Source organism: Cervus canadensis, chromosome 7 (genome assembly GCF_019320065.1).
Source record: "Cervus canadensis isolate Bull #8, Minnesota chromosome 7, ASM1932006v1, whole genome shotgun sequence".
Lineage (NCBI taxonomy): Eukaryota > Metazoa > Chordata > Mammalia > Artiodactyla > Cervidae > Cervus > Cervus canadensis.
This window is the reverse complement of record NC_057392.1, coordinates 14646389-14674370: the sequence shown is the minus strand read 5'-3', so window position 1 is coordinate 14674370 and position 27982 is coordinate 14646389. Positions and strand designations below refer to the sequence as shown.

The 27982-nt window shown below is 35.4% G+C and overlaps 1 protein-coding gene across 1 annotated transcript in view; it reads right to left on the bottom strand.

Moving 5' to 3' along the window:
- ACAD11 (acyl-CoA dehydrogenase family member 11) overlaps positions 1-27982 on the bottom strand; it is a 99308-nt gene that overhangs the window by 36667 nt on the left and 34659 nt on the right. The window contains exons 6-11 of the mRNA XM_043474398.1: positions 18533-18674; positions 18060-18181; positions 16097-16203; positions 14395-14521; positions 6309-6386; positions 5484-5622 (exon numbers count right to left, since the gene is read on the bottom strand). Of these exons, the coding sequence (XP_043330333.1) occupies positions 5484-5622; positions 6309-6386; positions 14395-14521; positions 16097-16203; positions 18060-18181; positions 18533-18674 (715 nt within the window). The remainder of the gene's footprint in view (positions 1-5483; positions 5623-6308; positions 6387-14394; positions 14522-16096; positions 16204-18059; positions 18182-18532; positions 18675-27982) is intronic.

Below are 27982 nucleotides of genomic sequence, written 5' to 3'. Positions count from 1 at the left end.
CGAGCACTTGTCTCATGCATCCCACCTGGGCTGGGGATCTGTTTCACCATAGATAGTATACATGCTGTTCTTTTGAAATATCCCACCCTCACCTTCTCCCACAGAGTTCAATAGTCTGTTCTGTATTTCTGTGTCTCTTTTTCTGTTTTGCATATAGGGTTATCGTTACCATCTTTCTAAATTCCATATATATGTGTTAGTATGCTGTAATGTTCTTTATCTTTCTGGCTTACTTCACTCTGTATAAGGGGCTCCAGTTTCATCCATCTCATTAGGACTGGTTCAAATGAATTCTTTTTAACGGCTGAGTAATATTCCATGGTGTATATGTACCACAGCTTCCTTATCCATTCATCTTTCACTTGTTTTAAACTCAAGTGTTTTTTGTTACAGTTCAAATGATGTAAATATTGAATAAAAACTTTCCAAAAATTAGTTTATTTTGAGAACTGACAAATCAAACCTATCATTTATAGGTAGGTAAAAAGAAAAAAAAAAGCCTAGATAAATTACTCATACAAAAAGAAAAAATTCCCCCCAATTAGCCTGAAGGCCTTCAAATTTTCTAATGGCTTTAGTACTAAAATGACTATTTTCAACATTCCAATATCCAGTACTGTATGACTTACTACATAAGCAGAAAAACAAAAGACAAATTGGAAGTCTACATATGTATCCCATAATCTTTTATAACTATTTGGGAAATAGTTTGGGTATCCTAAATGTATCCTGAGTAGAAATTCATCTCATATATACTTAAGCAACCTCTGAAGTATGTAACTGACATTATTTACATTCTGTTTTTCATCTGCTTTGGATAAAGAAAACACAATGCTCTAAAACACAATGGCCCAAGGCCTTCATGAAAATATTTCCACTACAAAGAAAAATGCCTAATTTTCTACCTATGGTTTAACACGTCTTTTTGCTGAGGATAGTTGCTTATCATACTTTGGTCATAGAATATGTATTTACCTTGCCAAATTTAAAATTTAAGCAGTCTGGTGATATCATTTAGATAAGACTCATAAAATCTTGTACTAAAAAGAAGTCCATAAACATCTTGTGAAAAGTTAATAGGTCAAATGGAGAAAGAGTGGCAGAGCAATGGATGTCTCTTCCATAGCATTATTTTTCATATTATGACCCATTCAGTTCAGTTCAGTCACTTGGGGCGTTCGACACTTTGCAACCCCACTGACTGCAGCACGCCAGGCTTCCCTGTCAATCACCAACTCCCGAAGCTTGCTCAAACTCATGTCCATCCAGTTGATGATGCCATCCAACCATCTCATTCTCTGTTGTCCCCTTCTCTTACTGCCTTCAATCTTACCCAGCATCAGGGTTCTTTTCAAATGAGTCAGTTCTTCACATTAGGTGGCCAAAGTACCAGAGTTTCAGCTTCAGCATCTGTCTTTCCAATGAATATTCAGGATTGATTTCCTTGAGGATTGACTGGTTCAATCTCCTTGCAGTTCAAGGGACTCTCACTTGTCTTCTACAATACCACAGTTAAAAAGCATCAATTCTTCAGCGCTCAGCTTTCTTCACAGTCCAACTCTCACATCCATACATGACTACTGGAAAAACCATAACTTTTGGACTAGATGGACTTTTATTGGTAAAGTAACATCTCTGCTTTTTAATATGCTGTCTAGGTTGGTCACAGCTTTTCTCTCAAGGAGCAAGTGTCTTTTAATTTCATGGCTGCAGTCACCATTTGCAGTGATTCTGGAGCCCCCAAAAATAAAGTCTGTCACTGCTTCCATTGTTTCCCCATCTATTTGCCATGAAGTGATGGGACTGGATGACATGATCTTAGTTTTCTGAATGAGCTTTAAGCCAACTTTTTTCACTCTCCTCTTTCACTTTCATCAAGGCTCTTTAGGTCTTCGCTTTCTGCCATAAGGTTGGTATCATCTGCATATCTGAGGTTATTGATATTTCTCCTGGCAATCTTGATTCCAGCTTGTAATTCCTCCAGCCCAGCATTTCGCATGATGTACTATGCATATAGGTTAAATAAGCAGGGTGACAATATATAGACAATATACTCCTTTCCCGATTTGGAACCAGTCTGTTGTTCCACGTCCAGTTCTAACTGTTGTTTCTTGACCTGTGTACAGATTTCTCAGGAGGCAGGTCAGGTGGTCTGGTATTCCCATCTCTTGAACAATCTTCCACGGTTTGTTGTGATCCACACAGTCAAAGGCTTTGGCATAGTCAATAAAGCAGAAATGGATGTTTTTCTGGAAATCTCCCGCTTTTTCAATGATCCAAATGGATGTTGGCAATTTTATCTCTGCTTACTCTGTTTTTTCTAAATCCAGCTTGAACATCTGGAAGTTCATGGGTCATGTACTGTTGAAGCCTGGCTTGGAGAATTTTGAGCATCACTTTGCTAGCATGTGAGATGAGTACAATTGTGCAGTAGTTTGAACAATCTTTGAGATTGCCTTTCTTTAGGATTGGAATGAAAACTGACCTTTTCCAGTCCTGTGGCCACTGCTGAGTTTTCCAAATTTGCTGGCATATTGGCAAATTTGCTGGCACTTTCACAGCATCATCTTTTAGGATTTGAAATAGCTCAAATGGAATTCCATCACCTCCACTAGCTTTGTTCGTAGTGATGCTTCCTAAGGCCCACTTGACTTTGCATTCCAGAATGTCTGGCTCTAGGTGAGTGTACACACCATTGTGGCTATCTGGGTCGTGAATATATATATATATATATATATTTTCCATTTATTTTTATTAATTGGAGGCTAATTACTTTACAATATTGTAGTGGTTTTTGCCATACATTGACATGAATCAGCCATGGATTTACATGTATTCCCCATCCCGATCCCCCCCCACCTCCCTCTCTACCCGATCCCTCTGGGTCTTCCCAGTGCACCAGGCCCAAGCAATTGTCTCATGCATCCAACCTGGGCTGGTGATCTGTTTCACCCTAGATAATATACATGTTTTGATGCTGTTCTCTCAAAACATCCCACCCTCGCCTTCTCCCACAGAGTCCAAAAGTCTGTTCTGTACATCTGTGTCTCTTTTTCTGTTTTGCATATACGGTTATCATTACCATCTTTCTAAATTCCATATATATGTGTTAGTATACTGTAATGGTCTTTATCTTTCTGGCTTACTTCGTGAATATATTTTTTGTATAGTTCTTCTGTGTATTCTTGCCACCTCTTCTTAATATCTTCTGCTTCTGTTAGGTCCATACCATTTATGACCCATTAGCGTGTTTCATAAACTAATTCAATGGAATATGGCTAGCATTTTCCAAGAAATGAAAATAGATCAAAATAGAATACATTAGAATAGAATCAATGAAAAATATATGAATTCATGTAGTAAAGGAAACTATTTGTTTCTTGAGGCCTTTTTTCAATAATATATGTCTCTCCCCTCCTCATTGCCATAAATCCATCTATCCATGGACACACTAATACAACTACATATGCTACATACTAGGTCACACTATAAAACATAGTTTTCACAATGAGTGGCAATAAAAGAAGTTTTAAACAAAAGACTACCAGTTTTATTTCCACAAAATTAAGCTACCTATGTAGCATAATGCAATAGCCATACATAAAGAGAAAAAATCTTTAGAAATTCTGTTGTGAATAGATTTATTTACTTTTATAATTGTCTTAACTGTTGGAATAAAATGTAGTAAATCGATAAATCAGTGTTTTGAAGAGAGAAAACCATATCTGGGACAAGTTCAGCCATTAGCAGAGGTTTATGGACCATGTTAATAATTCCCAAGAAATGAGAGCAAAGTCTAGTGTGGAAATACTTTGAGAGGCAACTAGGGTGTATTTTCTCTGACATCCAATATACCTGTTTTTGTACTTTCCTGCTTCATTAACTCTTTTTGTGAGAGCTTTTGTACCAGGGTCATAGAATAAGTACAAAAGGCAAACTGAGGCCTAACTTGTACAGGACACTATGGGATATTATACAGTCTTTCTTGTACTACAAATCAAATGCCAGGGCTTGATTGGAAGCATCAAAACTAACCATAGTAACCTGGGGAGGGGGAAAGACAAAGACATTCTTAGGGTCTACCCCAGATCAACTGGAAACAGAATCTCCAGGAATGAAGTCCATGAATCTGGATTCTTTATAAGCTTCTTTGGGGGTTTCTTTGGCAAACTGGGTTTGAAAACACCTTCTAAAGAGTACATATCTAGTTTATTCTTCCCATATTGCCTTTTTAAAGAAAGGCCTCCTGCCCTCCTGCCTTCATCCTTCCAATTTTTCATGCTAAAGTCCTTGAAAGTATCCTTGATTCTTCCATTAATACCCCAAAACCAACCAGGAAATCCTCTTGGCTCTGCCTTCAAATACAGTTAGAATCTTTCACTGCTCACTCTTTCCACTGCTACTTCCCTGAACAAATACCTATCATCGCTCAGGACCATCACAACAAGACTCCCTGCTTATGTCCTTCTCCTTTTGTTAATTCTCAACATGGTAGCCAAAGGGATCCTTTAAAAACTGAAGAGACATCTTGTCATTCCTCTGCTCAAATGTCCATTTCATTAAACTACAAGCTGTCATCAGCCTGTTAAGTCCCAACACATAAGACCCTTTCCCTCTGATATCTTCTACTTCTCTTTCCCTGCCACAATAACCTCCTTGGTTATTCCTAAAATACACCAATCACATTCATGCTTTAAGGCCTTTGTATTTTATGTTCTCTATGCTATGAAAACTCTTCCCCGAGATCTCAGCATGGCTGACTGTCTCACCCTCTTTAAGTCTTTACCGAATGTCAGTTTTTCAATAAGGCCTATCTTGTGCCTTTCATCTTAATAATAAATTGTAATACATATTCCCCATCTCTCAGCATTCCAGCACTTCCCTACCTTGCTGGGTTTTTTTTCTTCCAAAGAACCTTTCATCCTCAAACTTACTGTAAAATTGCTTATTTAATCTATCTGGTGTTTATTTTTGTTTGTTTCTATTAGAATGTCAGCTCCGTGAGGGCAAAAAACTTTGTGTATTTTATTTCATGATTTATCCCGAGTTCCTAAAATGGTACTTAGCATATAGTAGGCAACTGATAAAGAATGGGCAAGTAAATGGAGAGAGAGTGAGGCTAACCAAAAGATTTAAAAACTCTATTCATTCTAACTAACCATAGATATATTTAATACTGAGTCAGAAAACTGGAAACCTTATAATGCCAATCCCTTTGATGGTAACTTCTATTCAATAATACTCAATGTAATGATGTTTAATAAAGTAATAATACAATGAGAACATTAGATCCATTTTTTTAAAATTTAAATGAAAGTAACTAAAATGTAAAATTACAAATGTATAAATTAATAACTTTGTGTAGAAAAATTTCCTTGTAAAAAAATAGAGAAATTTTAAACACTGCTTAAAATATCTGAAAAAAGTTATGTTTTAAAATACTGTCGTAAATAAAATAAAATAAAATAAAATAATGTCATAACCTGGTGCTTGACAGTTAAAGATATCTGGAGCAAAAAAGCATTTTCCAGTTTCTTCAGCAATCAAGGCATAGTCCACCTGGGTGAGACCGCTTACAGCTGGCAAAAACAAGTTCCAGAGGCCTTCTGCTTTGGCCATTTCCTGTCAAAAGATGATGAATATGCCAGAGTGACCATAATTTATCACAACCTAAAACAGTTTACTTTTAAAAGATATTGGTATTTATGCCTTTCAAACTTATGAAATTATTTCCTTGTATCCTACAATGTGCAGAGTCATTAATTCATTATAAATCAACATTTTCTCAATGGTTAAATAAATGACTTTTCCACAAAGCTTCCTCATATTTGGCTAAAAAACTAAATTTACTTACTTGAGTGCTTCTTATTGAATCATGGCTATTATAAAATCTCTTCCATTTGAGTATAATTATGCCAAATACACTATTTTGTGCACTTCAATTTCTAACATGTGTTAACATTTGAAAACATGAAATTTGGATTAAGCCTATGTGGGACAAATGCTCTGCCTCAACTTCAGTCTCAAGTGAGAGTGCTGATTGTATTTTTAATTTGAATAGCTATAAGAGGCTGTCTTCATTACATATCACACACAACACACTATGTAAACTAATTTGTATATTACAGATTCTATTTTTAAATTTTTTAAAAAGTATACTTGAATAACTATCCTCTACATATATAACAAAAGTTATAACTGATATAATTATCCTCTACATATATAACAAGAGAAGAGAAACAAACTAAGTTCTCAAAAAAAACCTGCATATAAATTCTCCAATTTTAAGGTTCTCTTATTTTTCTTACCTTGAGTTTATCAATTACTAAAGGTTTTTTCCACTTGTCCGCTGAATTTTCATTTTGAACACAGAACTCAATTACCTCCTAAAAGTATAAAAGGAAAAAGAAGTTCATTAGTTAGAGTTAAGAAAAGTAATGCCATAAGCTGCTAATATCCAAAGTAAATAAACATATTTAAGTGGAAAGCTCTTTCAACTGCTATTGAATCAGGAAAATTTCTTTCTAAAATCAGACACAGAATTATAAAAAATTTTATAGTTTTTTTTTTGCATATCAGGCATCCTAGCTTTGGTAGAGGGAACTGGTGATCTCTGATCCCTCCTCTTGCCCTATTTGTGACATTTGGTTTTGCTTCCTGACTCCTGACTATGTGGCCCATTGGAAACTAGGGCCCAGGCTAATACATATAATTATATGTGTAATATATAATCATATATAATATATAGTTATAATAAATAATACAATAGTTTATTCCTCACAAAATTATGCTGCCTTGCTATTAGAGAATTAACTTTGAAAATCCTACACCAAGATTCGAGTGTTCCATTTTCAGTAAGATGGCATACTAGATGGTCATAGAATCCTCTCCCAGGGTAATACAACTAAAAATACTGGGTAAAATATTAAAAATAAGTTAAAAAATACAAGTAATAATACATAGCTGTACTGAAAGAAAAATAAGGAAACTTCTCAGAGGCCAGGAATAAAATGCCCGACTTTAGGTGTGAGTGAGCACTGGAACCAAGTTGTCTGGAGGGTGTAGGCTGATCCATATTAGCCTAGATCCTAGTTTCCAATGGGCCACATAGGCAGGCAAAACCAAATGTCAGAAACAGGGCAAGAGGAGGGATCAGAGACCACCATTTCCCTGCATCAAAGCCAGGATGCCTGATCTGCAAAACCTAAGTGGAAAAAAGTAGAAAATAAAAACAAAAAGCTGAATAAAGGCCATTCACAGGATGGAATAGAAAAAAGAAACATTTCTAACCTGAAGCCTGTCTTCAATCAAGTTTGAGATCTGAATTCACAGACCTATGTGGCCCTAAAGATTCAAGTCAAAAATTAAGTTTACAGTGTTCCTGGTGATAGTGCCTGAAAGTACTGCAGAAGTAAAAGCAAATTCACTCTGGAGGAAAAGTTCTTTTTTTTAAAAAGTCTTGACTAATCCCTGCAGATAAAAGTCCATTCCAAAGAACATGAGTCCAGAATGAAAAAAACTAAACACTCAAGGTAACAAACCACCATTAGCAAGAATTAGCAAAAACAAAATTTCAACAAAATAGAATCATACCCCCAAAGGCCACATATAGAATAATGATTAAATACAGAATAAAAAGTATGGGTGTCCAATAGATTCCAAGAATAAAAGAAGGAATTAAGAGTTCGACAAAGGACTATCAAACTTGGGCAGACAAACCTGAAAAAGACTGAATACAACTTGAGGCAAAGAAAAACCATAGTAATTAAATTTAAAAACCCAATGGCAGTGATTCTCAAATTTTGGTGGGCATCAGAACCCCCTGATAAAACACAAGGGTCCAGGCTGTATCCTTCCTCGATGAGTCTACTTATGTATTCCTATTTTTGTAATCTTAACTATCTCTCTAGGCAATTCTGACACAACCCAAATAATGAGATATACCCCTCTAAGCAAGGTTGAAAGATGGACTAGTTACATTCAAATAATAATAAATTGAAAGAAGGATCTGAAGAAATTACTCCTTTCTTGAATGAAGCACAGAAATTCAATGGAAGGAAAATATGAGTGGTTAAAAGATATGATGGGTACAGAGAGAATCATTACTTCCCTTTTCAGATCTGAAAAAAAAAACAGAAAAAAAGAAAGAAAAATAAGCATTTACTAGCGGATTCTCATTAAAGGATTTTGATCCAAGAAGGAACATCTACGTTGTAAGAAGGAATAGTAAATAAATAAAGTGATAAATAAAAGGGTAAGTTGAAATTTAACAACTAGCTACATAAAAACAATAACAGTAATCTCTAATCTGTGAACTAAAATATTGCACTATAAGGACATTTCCCAATATTTTGCTCTTAAAACAACTCTGAACTTATTTTCTACATATAGGCTAATAGAATTATTGAAGTAAGGCTATGAACATTGGTCAAAACTCTGTATTACAAAATTGTTTTCTAAAATTGTTCCACCAAATTACAGTCATATAAGTAAATATGCTAAAATGTTCCTTTTATTGAAGCATGGCTAGTCTAAAACTTCAAGAAGACAAAGGATGGCTCTTTCACAGGCACCACAATGAACAGTACTTGTCATTTCTGTTGGGAAATAAGTTAAATTGGAAGACTTCCTGTTTATGGTTGTTAATTATTAACATTTCCATTCCTCATGTTGCCATGGAAATAGTAATGCAATTGTGTTTGATAAGAAATGTGTTATGTAATACATGTACAAATTCCCATCTGTGACTACCTCTGTTTGACTCTATAGTTGTGAGAAATTACACTATGCCATTTGTCAGTTCAGTTCAGCCACTCAGTCATGTCTGACTCTTTGTGACCCCATGGACTGCAAGACATCAGGCTTCCCTGTCCATCAACAACTCCTAGAGTTTGCTCAATCTCAAGTCCATAAAGTCCGGGTTACCATCCAACCATCTCATCCTCTGTTGTCCCCTTCTTCTCCTGCCTTCAGTCTTTCCCAGCATCAAGTGAAAGTTAAAGTTGCTCGTCATGTCCACTCTTTCTGACACCATGGACTGAGGTCCATGGAATTCTTCAGGCCAGAATCCTGGAGTAGGTAGCCGTTCACTTCTGCAGGGGATCTTCCCAACTCAGGGATCGAACGCAGGTCTCCTGCATTGCAGGCAGATTCTTTACCAGTTGAGACACCAGGGAAGCCCTCCATCAGGGTCTTTTCTGATGAGTCAGTTCTTCGCAACAGGTGGCCAAAGTACTGGAGCTTCGGCTTCAGCATCAGTCCTTCCAATAAACATTCAGGACTGATTTCCTTTAGGATGGACTGGTTGGATCTCCTTGCAGTCCAAGGGACTCTTACTTGTCTTCTCCAACACCATAGTTCAAAAGCATCAACTCTTTGGTGCTCAGTTTTCTTTATGCCATTTATATAATTATTTAAAAATTTGTATTATTTAATAGTGAAAAGTGAAAGTGGAAGTCGCTCAGTCGTGTCTGACTCTTTGCGACCCCATGGACTGTATATTCCATGGAATTCTCCAGGCCAGAATACTGGAGTGGGTAGCCTTCCCCTTCTCCAGATCTTCCCAACCCAGGGATCTAACCCAGGTCTCCCTCATTGCAGGCAGATTCTTTACCAGCTGAGCCACAAGGGAAGCCCAAGAATACTGGAGTGGGTAGCCTATCCCTTCTCCAGGGGATCTTCCCGACCCAGGAATTGAACCGGGGTCTCCTGCATTGCAGACGGATTCTTTACCAACTGAGCTCTGAGGGAAGTATTATTTAATACTTCTGTTTAAAGTCTATTGATTAAAAAAAAAGTCTATTGACTTGGAATTTTGCAAAATCTATATGTTGCAAAGAGTCGGACAAGATTTAGCGACTGAACAACACAACATGTGGTATGGTAGAAGTCAGAATTAAAATAATACAATTTATCTTTCTTTAAAGAATCTTTCTTTAATTCTTAAAGTATGAAAAAATAGTTTATTGATGGAAAAGGAAAACAGAAAATATGCTTGGTGCCTGATCAATTCTCCCCAGATATCACCTTTAATATTTAACTTTCTCATTCACTGACAGAGACACTGTTTTGGAGTATGTTAGTTCATAGTCTTAAATCTGAACCTATAAGTAATTTTGCAATATAATACATTTTTCACTTTAAACTTAAGTCTGTTAGAAAAAAAGAAGCAAGAATTCTTCCCTAATATATTATTAGATTCAGTAAAAAATATGACTAATGTTACCATTATATTAAAAGTGTGTTCTCAAGTATGTCATATTGCTAGTTTCTGTTTTACATGCTATTTTAAGACTCCTTATTCATTTTAAATAAGAAGAATTGCCTTTATTTCATTTCCTTTTTTCTTCCAGTTTTATTGAGATATAATTGACTTATAGCACTTTATATATTTAAGGTATACAGCATAATAACTTGACTAACATACATCATGAAATGATTATCACAATGTTTAGTGAATATACACATCTCATATAGATATAAAATTAAAGAAATAGAAAACATTTTTTCTTTCACACACAACTGTAAGTTGTATTTATCATGCTGTGTATTACATTCCTAGTTATCTATCTTATAACTGGAAGTTTATACCTTTTGATTACCACCAATTCCCTCTCCCTCCCCTCCAGGAAGAATCACCTTTTAACATGTTAATGGATAATCGGTTCTTATATTCTTACTTTATGATATCCAGACAATTTTAAAAGGTCATTAGAAGGGCATAAATTGAACCTTATTTTTTTCCTGTTATAAGTTGGGAATATATATAAAGTATTAAGAGAAAATCATCAGGAGTCTTACTACTAAAGATATGTAATATTAAGATGTTAGTGTATTATATGATAACAATCTTATTTTCTAGATATGACTGTTCTAGTTTTTATAAATATAGTTATAATCATAGTGGACAGAATTTTATAGGCTTTCTCTCCTTCTATATTGAAAAAGCTAATTACTTTTCTCCAAGCATCATTTCAAATGCATGTGTTCACAGATAGGGATGAGTACTGTTCAGAATCATTCTACAGGATAAAACATTTACAGAGGTTAGTACAAGTTTTTAAAGGAAGGAAAACTCTCATTAGATATATTCTAAATTTGAAAAATCTGCAAACAGAAAATGGTTATGGCCTTCCTTGCCACACAAAATGTTGACAATCTTTCCTTTAAAACTACAGATTGCTTTTTCTAAATTTATCACAAAGCATTTTATTGAAAATTCTTTGTAAATATTTTAGTAGCTGCATGAGATGAGGTTCAGCAGATGTATTATGATCCAACTAGTAACACCTCTTCTGTGCATCCCTTGATTGCTCATTTACATTTAGGAATGAAAGAACAAGGCTACTTGGTTTCCTCTGCCAGTTGACTCTCCTTTGAATAAATCAGGTAGGCTGATAGGCAAGTTGGGGTCTACACCAAATCCCACACTGGGGAAAAAAAAGTGGAGAACTCTTCTCTGGAGCACTAACCATCATTTGAAGCCCTGGTTTTTTGGAAACAGATCATCTGCTTTCTTAGAGTACTCTGGCAGCCTTTTGTATGGAGCAATCACTGTTGCTACCCAGGAGTGTTAGAAACCAGGCCAAGCAGCCCACATATTACAGGTTTGTTCTTCAATCAAATATCTTGATGTCTCTGCCTCTTCTCATTCTTGCTCTTCATAACAGGCAATCATAGGGGGTCCATTGTAAAAAGAAAAAATTGGTTACCATCTGCATTAAAGACCTCTCTCACTTTGAAATTCTCTTGAAATGTGGCTGTTAAGGTTTACTCTTTGGTATGATCCATTCTGCTTTTCAAATCCAATTTCCATTCTTTTTTCAAAACCTTTAGTCCTTTAATGTGTACTTCTCCTATTTTTGTGCTTTTAAAAATACAGTTAAAAAAATTATTGTTAATTCAAGGGGATTTTATTCATCCAAGATTTCAGTCTGCCATCTTCAACTCAAAGTGTTGTATTTTCTTTTAATACCTCAAAGTTCAGAATTTTATTTTTAAAAATTTTAATTTTACAGGGAGTATAGTTGATTTACAATGTTGTGTTAGTTTCAGGCTTACAGCAAAATGATTCAGTTATACATATATATATTCTTCTTCAGTCCCATATTGGTTATTAAAGAGCATTGAGTAGAGTTCCCTGTGTTATACAGTAGGTCCTTGTTGATGATATGTTTTATAGATAGTAATATATATGTGTTAATCCCAAACTCCTAATTTATCTCTCTCCTTCACCTTTCCCCTTAGTTAAACTTGTTTGTTTTCTAAGTCTGTGAATCTGTTTCTGTTTTATAAATAAGTTCATAAGTTCATTTGCATCCTATTTTCAGATTCAACATATTAGTGATATCATATGACATTTGTCTTTCTCTGTCTGACTTATTTCACTTAGTATGATAATCTCTGGGTCCATTCAGGTTGTTGCAAATGGCATTATTTCATTTTTTCATGACTTAGTAATATTCCATTGTATATATGTACCACATCTTCTTTATCCATTCATCTGTTGATGGACATTTAGGTTGCTTCCATGTCTTAGCTATTGTAAATAGTGTTGCTATGAACATTGGGGAGTATCTATCTTTCAGAATTAGAGTTTCTCTGAATATATGCCCAGGAGTGGGACTGCTACATCATAGGGTGGCTCCACTGTTAGTTCTTCACGGAACCTCCATACTGTTCTTCATAGTGGCTGCACCAATTTACATTCTCACCAACAGTGTAGGAAGTTCCTGCTTTCTCCATACCCTCTTCACAATTTACTGTTTGTAGATTCTGACTGCTATTCTTACTGGTGTGAGGTGATACTTCACTGTAGTTTTGATTTGCATTTCTCTAATAAAAGTAGTGATATTAAACATATTTTTATATGCTTTTCAGTCATGTTTTCTTTGGAGAAATGTCTACTTAGATCTGGCTTTTTTTTGATTTGCGTTTGATTGTTTGTTTCTTTGATATTGAGCTGCACGAACTGTTTGTATATTTTGGAGGTTAATCCCTTGTTGGTTGCATCATTTGCAAATATTTTCTTCCATTCTGTGAGCTGTCTTTTCGTTTTATGGTTTTTTCCTTTGCTGTGCGAAAGCTTTTAAGTTTAATTAGGTTCCAATTGTTTTTGTTTTTATTTTCATCCTCTAGGAGGTGGATCCAAAATGATATTGCTGCAATTCATGTCAGACAGTGTTCTGCCTATGTTTTCCTCTATAAGATTTACAGTACCGTCTTACATTCTGGTCATCAAAAGTTCAGAATTTTAAACCTCAGAATTGTATATATACTAACTAGAGCAGAAAGTCTGCAAAGTAATACCTTAACCACTGACCACATATAAGGAGTGACTATTTTGGAAAGCAATTCTTCATATTAAGTTATATTCCACACTGTGAGCCAAGCTCATCTCACTCCACATCTTCACTAAAAATACTATAATTATTCATATAATTCAATCAACAATAGTAACTGCTCTATAAACACATATCAACACTGAAAATTTTTGTTGAAAGAATTTGTCTTTTTCAGTTTTCTATTTAATTTTTCTCACCTAGCTCTGGAGCTCTCAGAATCACAGAAGATTTAAATGGGAATTTATTATGTATATAGTCATACCTATTCATACTGTAGATAAAGAAATTGGGCCTCTGAGAGATAAAGTTATTTGTCCAAGACAACCTAATTTGAGGCAAGAATGCCTTATATAGTCACAATAGTTTTTATCTTTTCTTCACAGCATTTATCATCTCTTATGCCTTTCTTTCATGCTAAAGTATAAACTCTGTGGGAGTACCAAGTCCTGTCTCCTTGTTCTTCCTTTTACCTTCAATGGTTTGCTAGGTGCCTAACCCATTACTTGGTACCCAATTATTATTTGTTAACTGAATGAATGAGTGTGTCACATTACTTGTCTACTCTCAGTGGATTTACTGAAACTTAACACCTTAGAACAGGAGCTTGTGAGGGGAACAGTGGTAGTATCCATGTACAGTTTCAAATGATATACAAAATTTTCTGGGTATGCCCTTTTTGTTTAAGATAAAGTCCTTTTAATTTTTAAAGGGGCTCATACAGAAAAAAAGGCTGAAAGTGACTGCCTTGGGAAAAGACTCTCAAAGTAATGTTTTACTCTATTCAAAGATCTTAACTTTACAAACAGCTAATTCCCTTTGACTTAGTTTTAATTCCACAGATTTATGTGGCATTCCTTTGGCATATTTTAGAAGCTTGGCATTTTTCAGGATTAGGCTCTGTAGCAGTTCAGTGCTAAGGTGAGAAGGGGCATCTGGGTAAGTTGACTGCAAAGAAATGATACCAGGGCACTCCTAGAAGAAGAGGTAACAGAAGTAATTCACCAATAGTCTTGAAGCACAAATACATTCTGTTGATTTATAGAATACTTACCTTTTCCACTGGGAGGATATGTTGTTTCATGAACTGCTTCACCCTAATAAGAACTTCCTGACCTGTCCGAGTCTGTACAAACAACTGACGGGTAATATCAGTCTGTGGAAGTGCAGTGCTGAAAGATCTTTATTAAAAAAAAATTACAAAGAAAGAAAAAAGTTACAAAGATGTCCAAAGTCATTATTACAGATTTCTGAATAGAATGTGAAGTCTTCCCCCAATTCCCCAAAAACATCTCTCAGAAAGAGCTTCCGTATTTTGGAGCTTTTTTTTTTTTAAATCTTTCATGGTTATGGGAGGAATGCAGAATCACTTTATTTTGAACATTAAACTTTAGTGCTTAAAGCACTTTTTGGAGAAAAGATAGCCTGGCATGACCTCAATCAATGGGAGTTTAAAATCTTCATTGGATTCACCCATCAAAATCTCTAAACAAGAAGGCAAAGAAATTGGACACAAATAGAATTAGACACTCCTAGTATATGCCTCACAAATACAACTGCAGGATGTCATTATAAGTAAGATCTTTAAGGATCATTATGAAGAGAAGCACTGTCATTTATTATGTTATAGAGATCACAAATATTCATGTATAAGATGAAGTGTAAAATACAATGGTGCTAAGGTGATGTCAGGCTTCCCTGGTGGCTCAGACAGTAAAGAATCTGCCTATAATGCAGGAGCTCTGGGTTCAGTCCCTGGGTCGGGAAGTTCTCCTGGAGAAGGAGATGGCAACCCACTCTAGTATTCTTGTGTGGAGAATTCCATGGACAGAGGAGCCTGGAGGGCTACAGGTCACGGTGTCGTAAAGAGTCAGACTCAACAGAGCAACTAACACTCACTTTTAAGGTGATGTCATGGAAACTTGTGGCTTGGGCAAAATTTCCAGGGGCAACATCATTCATGCATTCAGTAAGTGCTATGTATCACACTGTTGTTTTTTTTTTTTTTTCTAACTTTTATTTTACATTGGAGAGTAGTTGGTTTACAATGTGTTAGTTTCAGGTATACCAAAGTGATTCAATTATACATATACATACAGTTATTCTTTTTCAGATTTTTTTCCCCATAAAGCTTATGGCAATATTGAGTAGAGTTCCTTCCATTATACAGCAGGTCCTTGTTGATTATCTATTTTATATATTGTAGTGTGTATATGTTAATCTCAATCCCCTAATTTACCCTCCCCCTGCATCACACCTGTTAGATGGAGGTATGGTTTGAAAAAGTATATTAGATACCTCAGAAGTGCCCCACTAATGGACATCATATGAATTAAAAGATGCTTAAATGTCTGAATACAGTTTCATGCAATTTGATGGTGGAAGAGAGCAACATTTTTAAACTTAATAAATCATCTTATATAATACATAATTTTAAATAGGTATATGTAAGTAACAAACATTAGAAGGGAACATTTCAGAATTTTATCAATATCCTTAAAAGTTTATAATTCAACTTGGCAAAAGAGAAAAACCTTTTAATATTAAATTGATATTTCTTTATATGTGAAGTCAACTTATTTTCAAGCATAAAAGAGATTTACCAAAAAAAAAAAAAAAAGAATAACCATGGTTGGCAGCAGTAATCCTTGTGTTGTAAGCAATAAAAACAGTCCCTATCTTTCTAAAGCTTATGACCCTCACATACCTAATAAAGACTTTATTTGAGTTAACCACAGAATCTATATTTTGCTTACCTTTTTGAGAGCCGCAATCCAGTTTCTGCCAGAGGTTGTGCAACATCGGCATATTGAAAGCTATTTTCAGATGCATTATTTCCCAGAAGATATCTATTATAAATTCCCTATAAGTAAATTAACATAAAGTGATTAAAATTCAATGGAAACTATTCTTCAGCTATCCAGTCTTTCCAGTTTTCCAGCTATGTGAATCACAAAACTTACAAAGTACTAAGATATAAATCTGACTATCAATTCTATTAATTTACATGCAGGAAAAATTATGCCAGTCCAAATGAAAGTATGACATGCTTATCATCTGGTTAACACACTCTCATCATAACAGAATTATAGCTGGAAATCAAACCAAACTTCAAAATTACTTTAGCAGTTACCAAAGATACCAAATTGGCAAGTTATATCATCTCTAAAGATCACTGTTCTACCTTCATAGTTGAGAAAAAAAAATCTAAAGAATTCAAAATAAAATTAAAAATTATAAAACCAAAAAAAAGACAGTGAAATGACTTCTAAGAATATTTTATTTCATTTTTTGGACCTTTAATTTAGGTGAAACTATTCTCCTTTGAACAGTGTTAGTGGAATGCTCAACTTTTTTTTCTTACCTCTCCATGTTCTGTGCTTCCAACATAATATATTCTCTGGTTCCCTGCCCCAAACAATATCAACTGAATTTCACTAGTTTACTTCTTTATGTAATTCTTTGTACAATATTAACACTGTAACAGTCTTTCCATCATTTCCAATTTCACATTTCTAGTTAGAATGGAATGTTTATGATCATCTCTAAAGTTACTACTATATAGTTTATGACATATAGTAGTTTATGACATATTAATTTCAATCATAAACCATGTCAAGTTTTCATTTGAAATGAAAATCCATTTTAAATTGACAGCCTATTTGTTATCTTTTTTGTGGAAAGTGACATACAGAAACACACCATAAACCTTATTATGAGAAATCCATGCAAGCGACAAGCTTAACTAATATGAGTAATATGATTCTAAACTACAGGATGAGATGTAACACAACAACTTCTTAGAAGATATTTCAGGTATTGGAGGACAGCATGGACTCTGAGGACAGGGAAAAATAACCATAATTTTCCTTAATCTTTCTTTTCCCATTCCTTTTGTTTCTAAAATCTCTTATTTACTTCTTCTTCCTATAAATCCTAACCCCTTGTTAGTGATGAAGCATCTTAATTTCTTAAATAAACAAAGATTCAAAGTTAGGTTAATGAAGAATTAGTTTAATGAGGTAGTATAATGAAGAATGCATTTGTTTAAACTGTAAATTAAAAAAAAACTGTACTTATGTTCAATTTTCTCTCAAAATTTATCATATTATTAGGAAAATAGACAATTTTGCTTATCTTCACTCAAAAACATAATTAAGAGGCTTCTGTATGCTAGGTACTGTGCTAGGCTTTGGGAAATATAATGATAATTCTTTCCTCACCATCAGCCCTGATTAATAAATGGCTTTACAATCTGAATCAGATATCACATTAGGAGTTTAGCTCTTTCTTATATTGATATTCAGGAAATAACCAATTCTCACATGCTTTTCTTATTTTTGTCATTATGTCTTTTTCTCTCCCTTCCTCCATCTTTTTGGTCAATTATACCACATTTGTTACTCAACTTTTTCCCTTGCCAAATTCCTATTCTGTAAACTCTGAATTTATATTTTATCCATGTTTGGTATTTGTCATTGTGGAAAATAAATTGATCTAAAGATATTAATATAAGCGAATTCTCTGGTCCAGTGGTTAAGATTCTGTACTTCCACTGCCAGGGGCCTGGGTTCAATCTCTGGTTAGGGAATTAAGATTCCACAAGCCAAGTGACTACGGGGCCAAAAAAAAAAAGAATGTAAAACCCCTCAAAACCAAAAATATTTTCAAGAGTACATCAGTAGGTAATAGTGAAACGCACGTTAAAAAATTAATTACCTGTGCTATTCCAGCCATTTTGAAATATGAAAGGGCAAGAAAGAAATTCCAGTTAGGAAGATCAGAATTAATTCCCCTGCAGCGGCAATATATTGAAATCAGTTCTTCCATTGATGGTATCCCTATAAAAACAGTACATACAATAAACTTTAATAAAAATGTCAGGGTGAATAATTTTAAATGTCATATTACATATAAAATTGAATATAAAACCATTTTTTCTACAAAGCAAAACATGCTCCAAATATTTATTTCCAAAAGAATAGTATATAGAAATGATTATATTTTGTCACAAATTACTAGAAGTGGAATGGCACACTTCAAAAAAAATTGGTAAAGAAGATTTAAGAACATTTCAAGAAACAAATAAAAGCTGTTTATCTAAGATTATAAAATTATCTTTTGTTAATTATGGAGATAAATAAAGACAATTTTACCTTAATAGAAATTTAGGCAACATTATGTTTTCATACCTATGTTTTCTTGCAAATGACGGCTTTGATTTACCAATGAAGCAGTCCTTGGCCAAAAGTAGAACATGGAGAGATGAGCCAAGTCTGACAAAGGATGACCAATGGTTGAAAGCTCCCAATCCAGCACAGCTATAACTCGAGCCTGTAATTAAAAATAAAAAGATTTTAATATATTAAATCCAAAACAACTAAAATAAGGATATAAATGAAATAGAATATATTGAAAATCATATTTTCCATCAAAAGCAAATGTGAAGCTGTAGTTTGCAGTCTTTACCCACAGTGGCACAATTCACTTATCAAATAACTAATTTTAATAGCATTGAATGAGTAAAGCCAAGTCCCCTGCTTCCATGATTGGCCCTCAGTTCTTCATTTCACTTTACATAGCCTTAACATGTCTACTAAAGAGCGGAGGCAAGAGCAGTTGAAAATATTCAACTGGAAGTTAACTATGGTAAAAGAAGAAATTCTAACAATTATTCATAATTTAAGAATCTATGCTCTAATGATGAATCTAGCAACATGACAAATATTACACTCCTATGGCAACAGTGGGCTTCCCTTGTAGCTCAGTCGGTAAAGGATCTGCCTGCAGTGCAGGAGACCCGGGTTCGATTCCTGGGTTGGGAAGATCCCCTGGAGAAGAAAATGGCAACCCGCTCCAGTATCCTTGTCTGGAAAATCTCATGGACAGAGAAGCCTCGTGGGTTGCAGTCCACGGGGTTGCAAAGAGTTGGACACGACTGAGTCACTAACACACACACACACACACACACACACACACACACACACACACACACACACACACACACACACACACACACACACACACACACACACACACGGCAACAGTAATTTTTTAAAGTAAGTTATTTCATGCTACAGATACAAAAAGGTAATTGTTATAAAAGATGCTGCTTGTTTTATGAATGCAAAATCAATCATCATATAGCAACATGATAAAAGAGTTGTGTAATTTGGAATCAATAACATAGCTTTCCTCATTCTACTTTGTAACAATATATATCAAGAGAATATAGATTTTTATGTTAGGAACATAGGGCATTCAACTGAAAATACAAGCAATCTGCAGAATAATATGTGTACTATGTTTCTATTTAAATAAAAAGGTTGCAAATGAATACTCAGAATTGAAAGAATACAAACCAAGCTGATAACAATGACTATGGTTACTTCTAGAGACTGAGGTAGGAGGGATGGGATATGGGAGGAGGCACTCCATTGGAGGGTCTGTAGAGGAAGAGTAACTAAATAGGATTTGTATTTTAAGGTCACTCTAGCTGCTATGTTTTGAATAAATTGTAGGGGGGCAAAGAGGAGACTGCAGCAACAATTTAGCCAAGATTATCTACTCCAGATAAAACAGCACGGTTCATTTAGGCAATGCAAATTATTGCATTTCATGCCTTTATATATCTGTGTATGTGTTTGCACTCCCTTACTTCAGTCACATACTGGAACACATTATTGTAGCTTTAAGGAAAAAATGTGGTCTGTGGAATCACACAGACCTGAATTCAAATCCTAGCTCTACAATTTAGTGAAAGAAAGTGAAACTTGTTCAGTCATTTCTGACTCTTTGTGACCCTATGGACTATACATTCCATGGAACTCTCCAGGCCAGAATACTGGAGTGAGTAGTTGTTCCCTTCGCCAGGAGATCTTCCCAACCCAGGGATTGAACCCAGGTCTCCTGCACTGGTGGCGGATTCTTTACCAGCTGAGTCATGAGGGAAGCCCTCCATTATTTATTGGCTGTGTAATTCTGGACAGTTAACTCTGCAATTCTGGACTAGTTAACATTTCTGATTTTCAATTTAAGTAACCGTAACATATCTTGTGTAGAGTTAGTGTGAATATGAAATAAAGGTAGGTAATATGTCCATTTTGTTTATCAGAGTCTATTTAAGTACCTAGCACACAGTAGGTGACTAAAATGTATTTATTCAATGAATAAGTACAGAGATTGGCATGTAACAGGCAATAAAATTTTTTTCTATTATGACTATGGAAAAATTTATCATTACTTCCTCCATGATTTGACTTCATAAGACTTTTTATGGTTGTGATTATACTGAATTATCAGTTAAATCTACTTTAAAAAAAAGGACTGGATGCATTTTTGTCTATACCATTCTGTTTCTTTGCTCCTAATATCCAAAGAAAATTAGCACTTGCTCAGCACAACTGGTCTATGGGCTTCCCTGGTGGCTCAGTTGGTAAAGAGATGCTTGCAATACAGGAGACCCAGGTTCGATCCCTGGTTTGGGAAGATGTGCTGGAGAAGGAAACAACAAACCACTCCAGTATTCTTGCCTTGGAGAATCCCATGGACAGAGGAGCCTATAGTCCATAGGGTCACAAGAGTCAGACATGACTGAGCGACTAAACCTAATCCAGCACAACAGAAGCTTCATTTTGTTGATAATCAGTCACAATGTTTATAGTGCATGTAGATTAAAAACAAACTAGCCACAACTGGGTTGATTTCAAGTATACATCAACAGATGACTGGTTTAAAAAGACATGGTATATACCCAAGGGAATATTACTCAACCATAAAAAAGAATACAATATTGTCATCTGTAGCAACAGGGAGAGATTTAAGGAATATTTGCTGAGTAAAGTAAGTCAGACAGAGAAAGACAAATACTGTACGAAATAATCTACATGTGGAATCTAAAAAGTAACACAAATGAATGCATATATAAAACATAAACAGACACAGATACAGAAAACAAACTTGTGGTTAGCAAAGGGGAAAGGGGAGGGGGAGGGACAGATTAGGGATGTGGGATTAACAGATACAAATAGTAATTTATATATAAAACAGATATATTGTATAGCACAGAGAATTATACCCATTATCTTATAATAACCTATCAGGGATGAGTTCACCTCCTCTCATGAGCACATCAAAATAACAATGATAAGCAGAACAACCACTGATGAAAAAGACCAGAACCTACCAGAAAAGATCCTCTACAATTAAAGACAAAAGAAGGAACCACATCAGGATGAGTAGGACAGGTGGATTTGCAATATAGTCAAGTCCCATACCCCTAGGTGGATATCCACAAACTGGAGAATTATTCCACAGCAGAGGTTCTCCCACAAGAGTATGAGGTCTGAGCCCATGTCAGGCTCCCCATTCTAGGGGTCCTATACCAGGAAGATGAACCCTCAGAGCATTTATTTGGCTTTGAAGGTCAGTGGGGCTTAATTTTGGAAGGTACCAGAGCACTAGGGAAAATACAGACTTCACTTGTAAAGGTGCACACAAAATCTCACATGTTCCAGGATCTCAAAATTAGTCATAATTTGATAGGGACCTGGGTCAGATCTAACTGCTAGTTTTGGAGAGTCTCCCAGAGAGGTAGGAGGCAACTGCAGCTCATCCTGGGGACACAGACACCAGTGGCAACCATTCTAGGGAGCTCCTTCTACCATGTGGACATTGGTGTTGGCAGGTGTCATTGTGGAATCCTCCCTCTAGTTAGCCCTGGGACCCAGCCATGCCCCCAGAAACTATAAGACACCTCAGGCCATGTAACTAACTGGGCCACTCATCAGCAGACAGGCTGCCTGAAGACCCCATGAGTCTGTAGCTGCCTCAGGACACAACCCTTACCACCAGAGGGCCCAGGACCTTCCTTCACCCACCATGGGCAGGCACCAGATGCAAGAAAGCCACAATCCTGCAGTCTGCAGACCCAGATCATTGACCAAAAGGCCAGACCCTGTCCTGGGACAAACTTAGCCCTGGCTCTGCCCACTAGCAGGCCAATTCAAGCTTCTGGATACCCCAGGCTCTGTGTCAGAAACCCACCTACCACTAGCAGTAATCTGACACCAGCTCTAGAATGCCTGGATCCTGCAACTAGACTCCAAGACCTGCTCTGCCTTCCAGTAGTCCGGAAATAACCCCAGGACCATCCATGCACAAAGCTAGCAGGAAGGTTAAAAGACAAAAGTAGTAAAACCACTGATATCCATAATAAGCAGGTAAAGAATACAGAAACCATTTAGATGTAAAATATGATATAAATAACAGTATCATGAGAGGAGCAGAGTCCAAATGCAGGGTGGTTAAAATGCATTTGACATTGTGGTATCAGCAACCTAAAACAATACACATATACCTATTTACCTCATGGTAACCACAAACCAAAAATCTATAATAGATATACACACAAAAAGAAAAAGGAACCCAAATATAACTCTAAAGACAGTCATCACATCACAAGATAAGAGAACAAAAGAAGAAGAAAGGAAAAAATAAAGGTCCACAAAACAACTCCAAAATAATTAACAAAATGGCAATAAAAACATATATATAATAACTCCCTTAAATGTAAATGTACTGAATGCTCCAATCAAAAGACACAGAGCAGCTGAATGGATATAAAAACAAGACCCAAACAGATGCTGCCTACAAGAGACTCACTTCAGATCTAAAGATACACACAGACTGAAAGTGAGGGGGTGGAAATAAAAAAAAAATAAAGGTGAGGTAGCAAAAGTTATATCAGACAAAATAGACTTTAAAATAAAGACTGTTACAAGAAACAAAGAAGGACAGTACATAATGGTCAAGGGATCAATCCAAGAAAAAGATATAATTGTAAACATATGTAACAACATATGCGCCCAATATAGGAACATTTAAATACATAAAGCAAATATTAACAGACATAAAGGGAGAGATCAACAGTAACACAATACTAGTGGGGGAAATTTAGCATCCTACTTACATCAATGAACCAATCACCCAGACAGAAAATCAATAAGCCTTAAATGACACATTAGAAATGATGGACTTAACTGATATATACAAAAAATATTCATCTGAATATTGTGCAGAAGAATACACATTTTTTACAAGTTCACATGGAAAATTCTCCAGGATAGATCACATGCTTGTCGCAAAACATTCCTCAGTAAATTTAAGAAAACTGAAGTCATAAGAAGCATCTTTTCTGACCACAATGTTGACACTAGAACTCAACTACAAAAAAAGAAAAACTGCAAAAAAAACACAAACACATAGAGGCTAAACAATAGAGTACTAAACAATGCAGTACTGAAGAAGTCAAACAGGAAATAGAAACATACCTAAAGACAAATGAAAACACGATGATTTGAAATTTATGAGATTTAGCAAAACCTGTTCTAAGAGGGAAATTTACTCTTATAAAAGCTAAATCAGAAAAAAAAAATCTCAAACAACCTAATTTTACACCTAAAGGAGCTAGAAAAAAGAAGAATAAACAAAACCCAGAGTTAGCAGGAGAAAAGAAACCATAAAGATCAGAGAAGAAATAAATTAAAATAGTGACTAAAAATCAATAGAAAAGAATAATGAAACCAAAAGCTGGCTCTCTGAAAAGATAAGCAAAATTGATAAATCTTTAGCCAGATATATCAAGAAAAAAAAGGAGAAAAATCAAATCCATAAAATCAGAAAAGAAGTTAAAACTGACATCACAGAAATATAAAGATTCATGAGAGACCACTATTAAACTATATGCCAATAAAATGAACAACCTCAAAGAAATGGACACATTTTTTAAAAGGTACAATCTCCCAACACTGAACCAGGAAGAAAGAGAAAATATGAACAAATCAATTACCAGTAAGCAAACTAAACCAGTAATTTCAAAACTCCTAAGAAACAAAATCTAGGATCAGATGGCTTCATGAATGAATTCTACCAAAGTTTACAGAAGAGTTAATGCTTAACCATTTTAAACTATTCCAAAAAACTGCAGAGAAAGGAACATTTCTGAACTTATCCTTTGCAGCCAAATCACCTTGATACCAAAACCAAACAAAGATACTACAAAAAAGAAAATTATAGGCCATTATCACTGATGAACATAGATGCAAAAACCCTCAACCAAATACTAGTAAATAAAATAACTGCAGACTAAATACAACAATACAATAAAAGGATCATGCACCATGATCAAGTGGGATTTACCCTAGGGATGCAGAGATTTTGTAATATCTGAAAACCAATATGATACAGCACATTAACAAATTGAAGATTAAAAACATGATCAACTCAATACATGTAGAAAAGGCTTTTGAAAAATTCAAAATCCATTTAATTCAGATACCCATTATATCTACTACTGTGGGTAAGAATCCCTTATAAGGAATGGAGCAGCCCTTACAATCAACGGGAGAGTCCCAAATGCAGTACATGGGTACAATCTCAAAAATGACAAAATGACCTTGGTTTGTTCCAAGGGAAACCATTCAACACCACCATAATCAAAGTCTATGTCCCAACCAATAAAGTCAAAGAAGCTGAACTTGAATGGTTCTATGAAGACCTCCAACACCTTCTAGAGCTAATATCAAAACAAGATGTCCTTTTCATCATAGGGGACTAGAATGCAAATGTAGGAAGTCAAGAGATACCTGGAGTAACAGGCAAGTTTGACCTAGGATTACAAAATTAAGCAAGGTAAAGAAAGGCAAACAGAATATGATCAAGACCCTCTTCCAACAACACAAGAAAGGACTCTACACATGGACATCACCAGATGCTCAATATCAAAATCAGATTGATTATATTTTTTCACCTGAAGATGGAGAAGCTCTATACAGTCAGCAAAAACAAGACCTGGAGCTGACTGTGGCTCAGATCATGAACTCTTTGCTGCAAAATTCAAACTTAATATTCAAGAAAGTAGGGAAAACCACTAGGCCATTCAGGTATGACCTAAATCAAATCCCTTATGATTTTACAGTGGAAGTGATGAAAAGATTCAAGATATAGATCTGATAGAGTGCCTGAAGAACAATTTGTAAATTGTACAGGAGGCGGTGACCAAAACCATCCCTAAGAAAAAGAAATGCAAAAATGGGAAACAGTTGTCTGAGGAGGACTTATAAACATCTGAGAAGAGAAGAGAAGTGAAAGTCAAAGGAGAAAGACAAAGATATACTCAACTGAATGCAGAGTTCCAGAGAAAGCAAGGAGAGATAAGAAAGCCTTCTTAAGTGAATAGTGCAAAGAAATAGAGGAAAGGAATAGAATGGGAAAGACTAGAGGAGGTCTTTTCAAAAAAAAATTGGAGATACCAAGGGAACATTTCATGCAAAGATGGGCACAATAAAGGACAGAAACAGCAAGAACCTAATAGAAGGAGAAGAGATTAAGAAGAGGTGGCCAATCATACCCCATGATCAAGTCGGGTTTATCCAGGGAAGCAAGGATTCTTCAATACACTCAAATCAATCCATGTGAACACCATATAAACCAATTGAAAGATAAAAACCATATGATAATCTCAACAGATGCAGAACAAACCTTTGACAATATTCAGTACCCATTTATGATTAAAAACTCTTCAAAAAATGGGCATAGAAGGAACCTATCTCAATATGGTAAAGGCCTTATATGATAAACCCACAGCAAACATTATTCTCAATGGTGAAAAACTGAAAGCATTCCCCCTAAGATCAGGAATGAGATAAGGGTACCAACTCTCACCACTATTATTCAACATATTTTGGAAGTCCTAGCTATGGCAAGCAAAGAAGAAAAATAAACAAAAGGAATCCAGATTGGAAAAGAAGAAGTAAAACTCTCCCTGTTTGCAGATGACACGCTACTGTACATGGAAAACTCTAAAGATACTATCAGAAAATTACTAGAGTTAATCAGTGAATTTAGCAAAGTCATAGGATACAAAATCAATACACAGAAATCACTTGCATTTCTATATACTAACTGAAAAAATCAGAAAGAGAAATTAAGGAATCAACTTCACTCACCATTGCAACAAAAAGAATAAAATATCTAGGAATAAACCTATGTAAGGAGACAAAAGAACTGTATACAGAAAATTGTAAGACACTGATGAAAGAAATCAAAGAGGACATAGACAGATAGAGAGATATTCCATGTTCCTGGGTAGGAAGAATCAATATTGTGAAAATGACTATACTACCAAACACAATCTAAAGATTCAATGCGATCCCTATCAAATTACCAATGGCATTTTTTCACAGAACTAGAACAAAAAAAATTCACAATTCATATGGAAATACAAAAGACCCTGAATAGCCAAATCAATCTTGGGAAAGAAGAATGCAGCTGGAGGAATCAACCTTCCTGACTTCAGACTATACTACTATACTACAAAGCTACAGTCATAAAGTCAGTATGGTACTGGCACAAACACAGAAATATAACCAATGGAACAAGATAGAAAGCCCAGAGATAAATCCACTCACCTATGGGTACCTTATTTTTGACAAAGGAGACAAGAATATACAATGGGGCAAAGATAGCCTCTTCAATAAGTGGTACTGGGAAAACTGGACAGCTACATGTAAAAAAGCAAAATTATAACACTTCCTAACACCATCCACAAATATAAACTCAAAATGGATGAAAGACCTAAATGAAGACCAGAAACTATAAAACTCTTAGAGGAAAACATAGGCAAAACACTCTATGACAAAAATTACAACAAGGTCCTCCCTGACCCACTTTTTACAATAATGGAAATAAAAATAAATATATGGAAATAAAATAAAATAATGGAAATAAAAACAAAAATAAACATATTTTTAAGTTTATGCTCAAAAATCCCATATGATTATGGGACCTAATAAAGCACTTTTGCACAGCAAAGGAAACTATAAACAAGGTGAAAAGACAACCCTCAGAATGGGTGAAAATAATAGCAAATGAAACAACTGAAAAAGAATTAATATCCAAAATAATACAAGCAGCTCATACAACTCAATACCAGAAAAACAAACAACCCAAACAAAAAGTAGGAAGAAGACATTTCTCCAAAGAAGACATACAGATGACTAACAAACACAAGAAAAGATGCTCAACATCACTCATTATTAGGAAATGCAAATCAAAACTACAAAGAGATATCACCTCAGACCAGTCAGAATGGCCATCACCAAAGAGTCTACACACAACAAATGCTGAAGACAGTGTGGAGAAAAGAGAACCCTCTTTCACTGCTGGTGGGAATGTAAATTGATACAGCCACTATGGAAGATGGTATGGAGATTCCTTAGGATAAAACCATCATACAATCCAGCCATATCACCACTAGGCATATATCGTGAGGAAACCAAAACTGAAAAAGACACATGTACCCCAAAGCTCACTGCGGCACTATTTATAACAGCTAGGACATGGAAGCAACCTAGATGTCCATCAACAGATGAATGGATAAAGAAGTTGTGGTTTAGTTCAGTTCAGTTGCTTAGTCGTGTCCAACTCTTTGCGACCCCATGAACCATAGCACGCCAGGCCTCCCTGTCCATCACCAACTCCCGGAGTCCACCCAAACCCACCTCCATCAAGTCGGTGATGCCATCCAACCATCTCATCCTCTGTCGTCCCCTTTTCCTCCCGCCCTCAATCTTTCCCAGCAT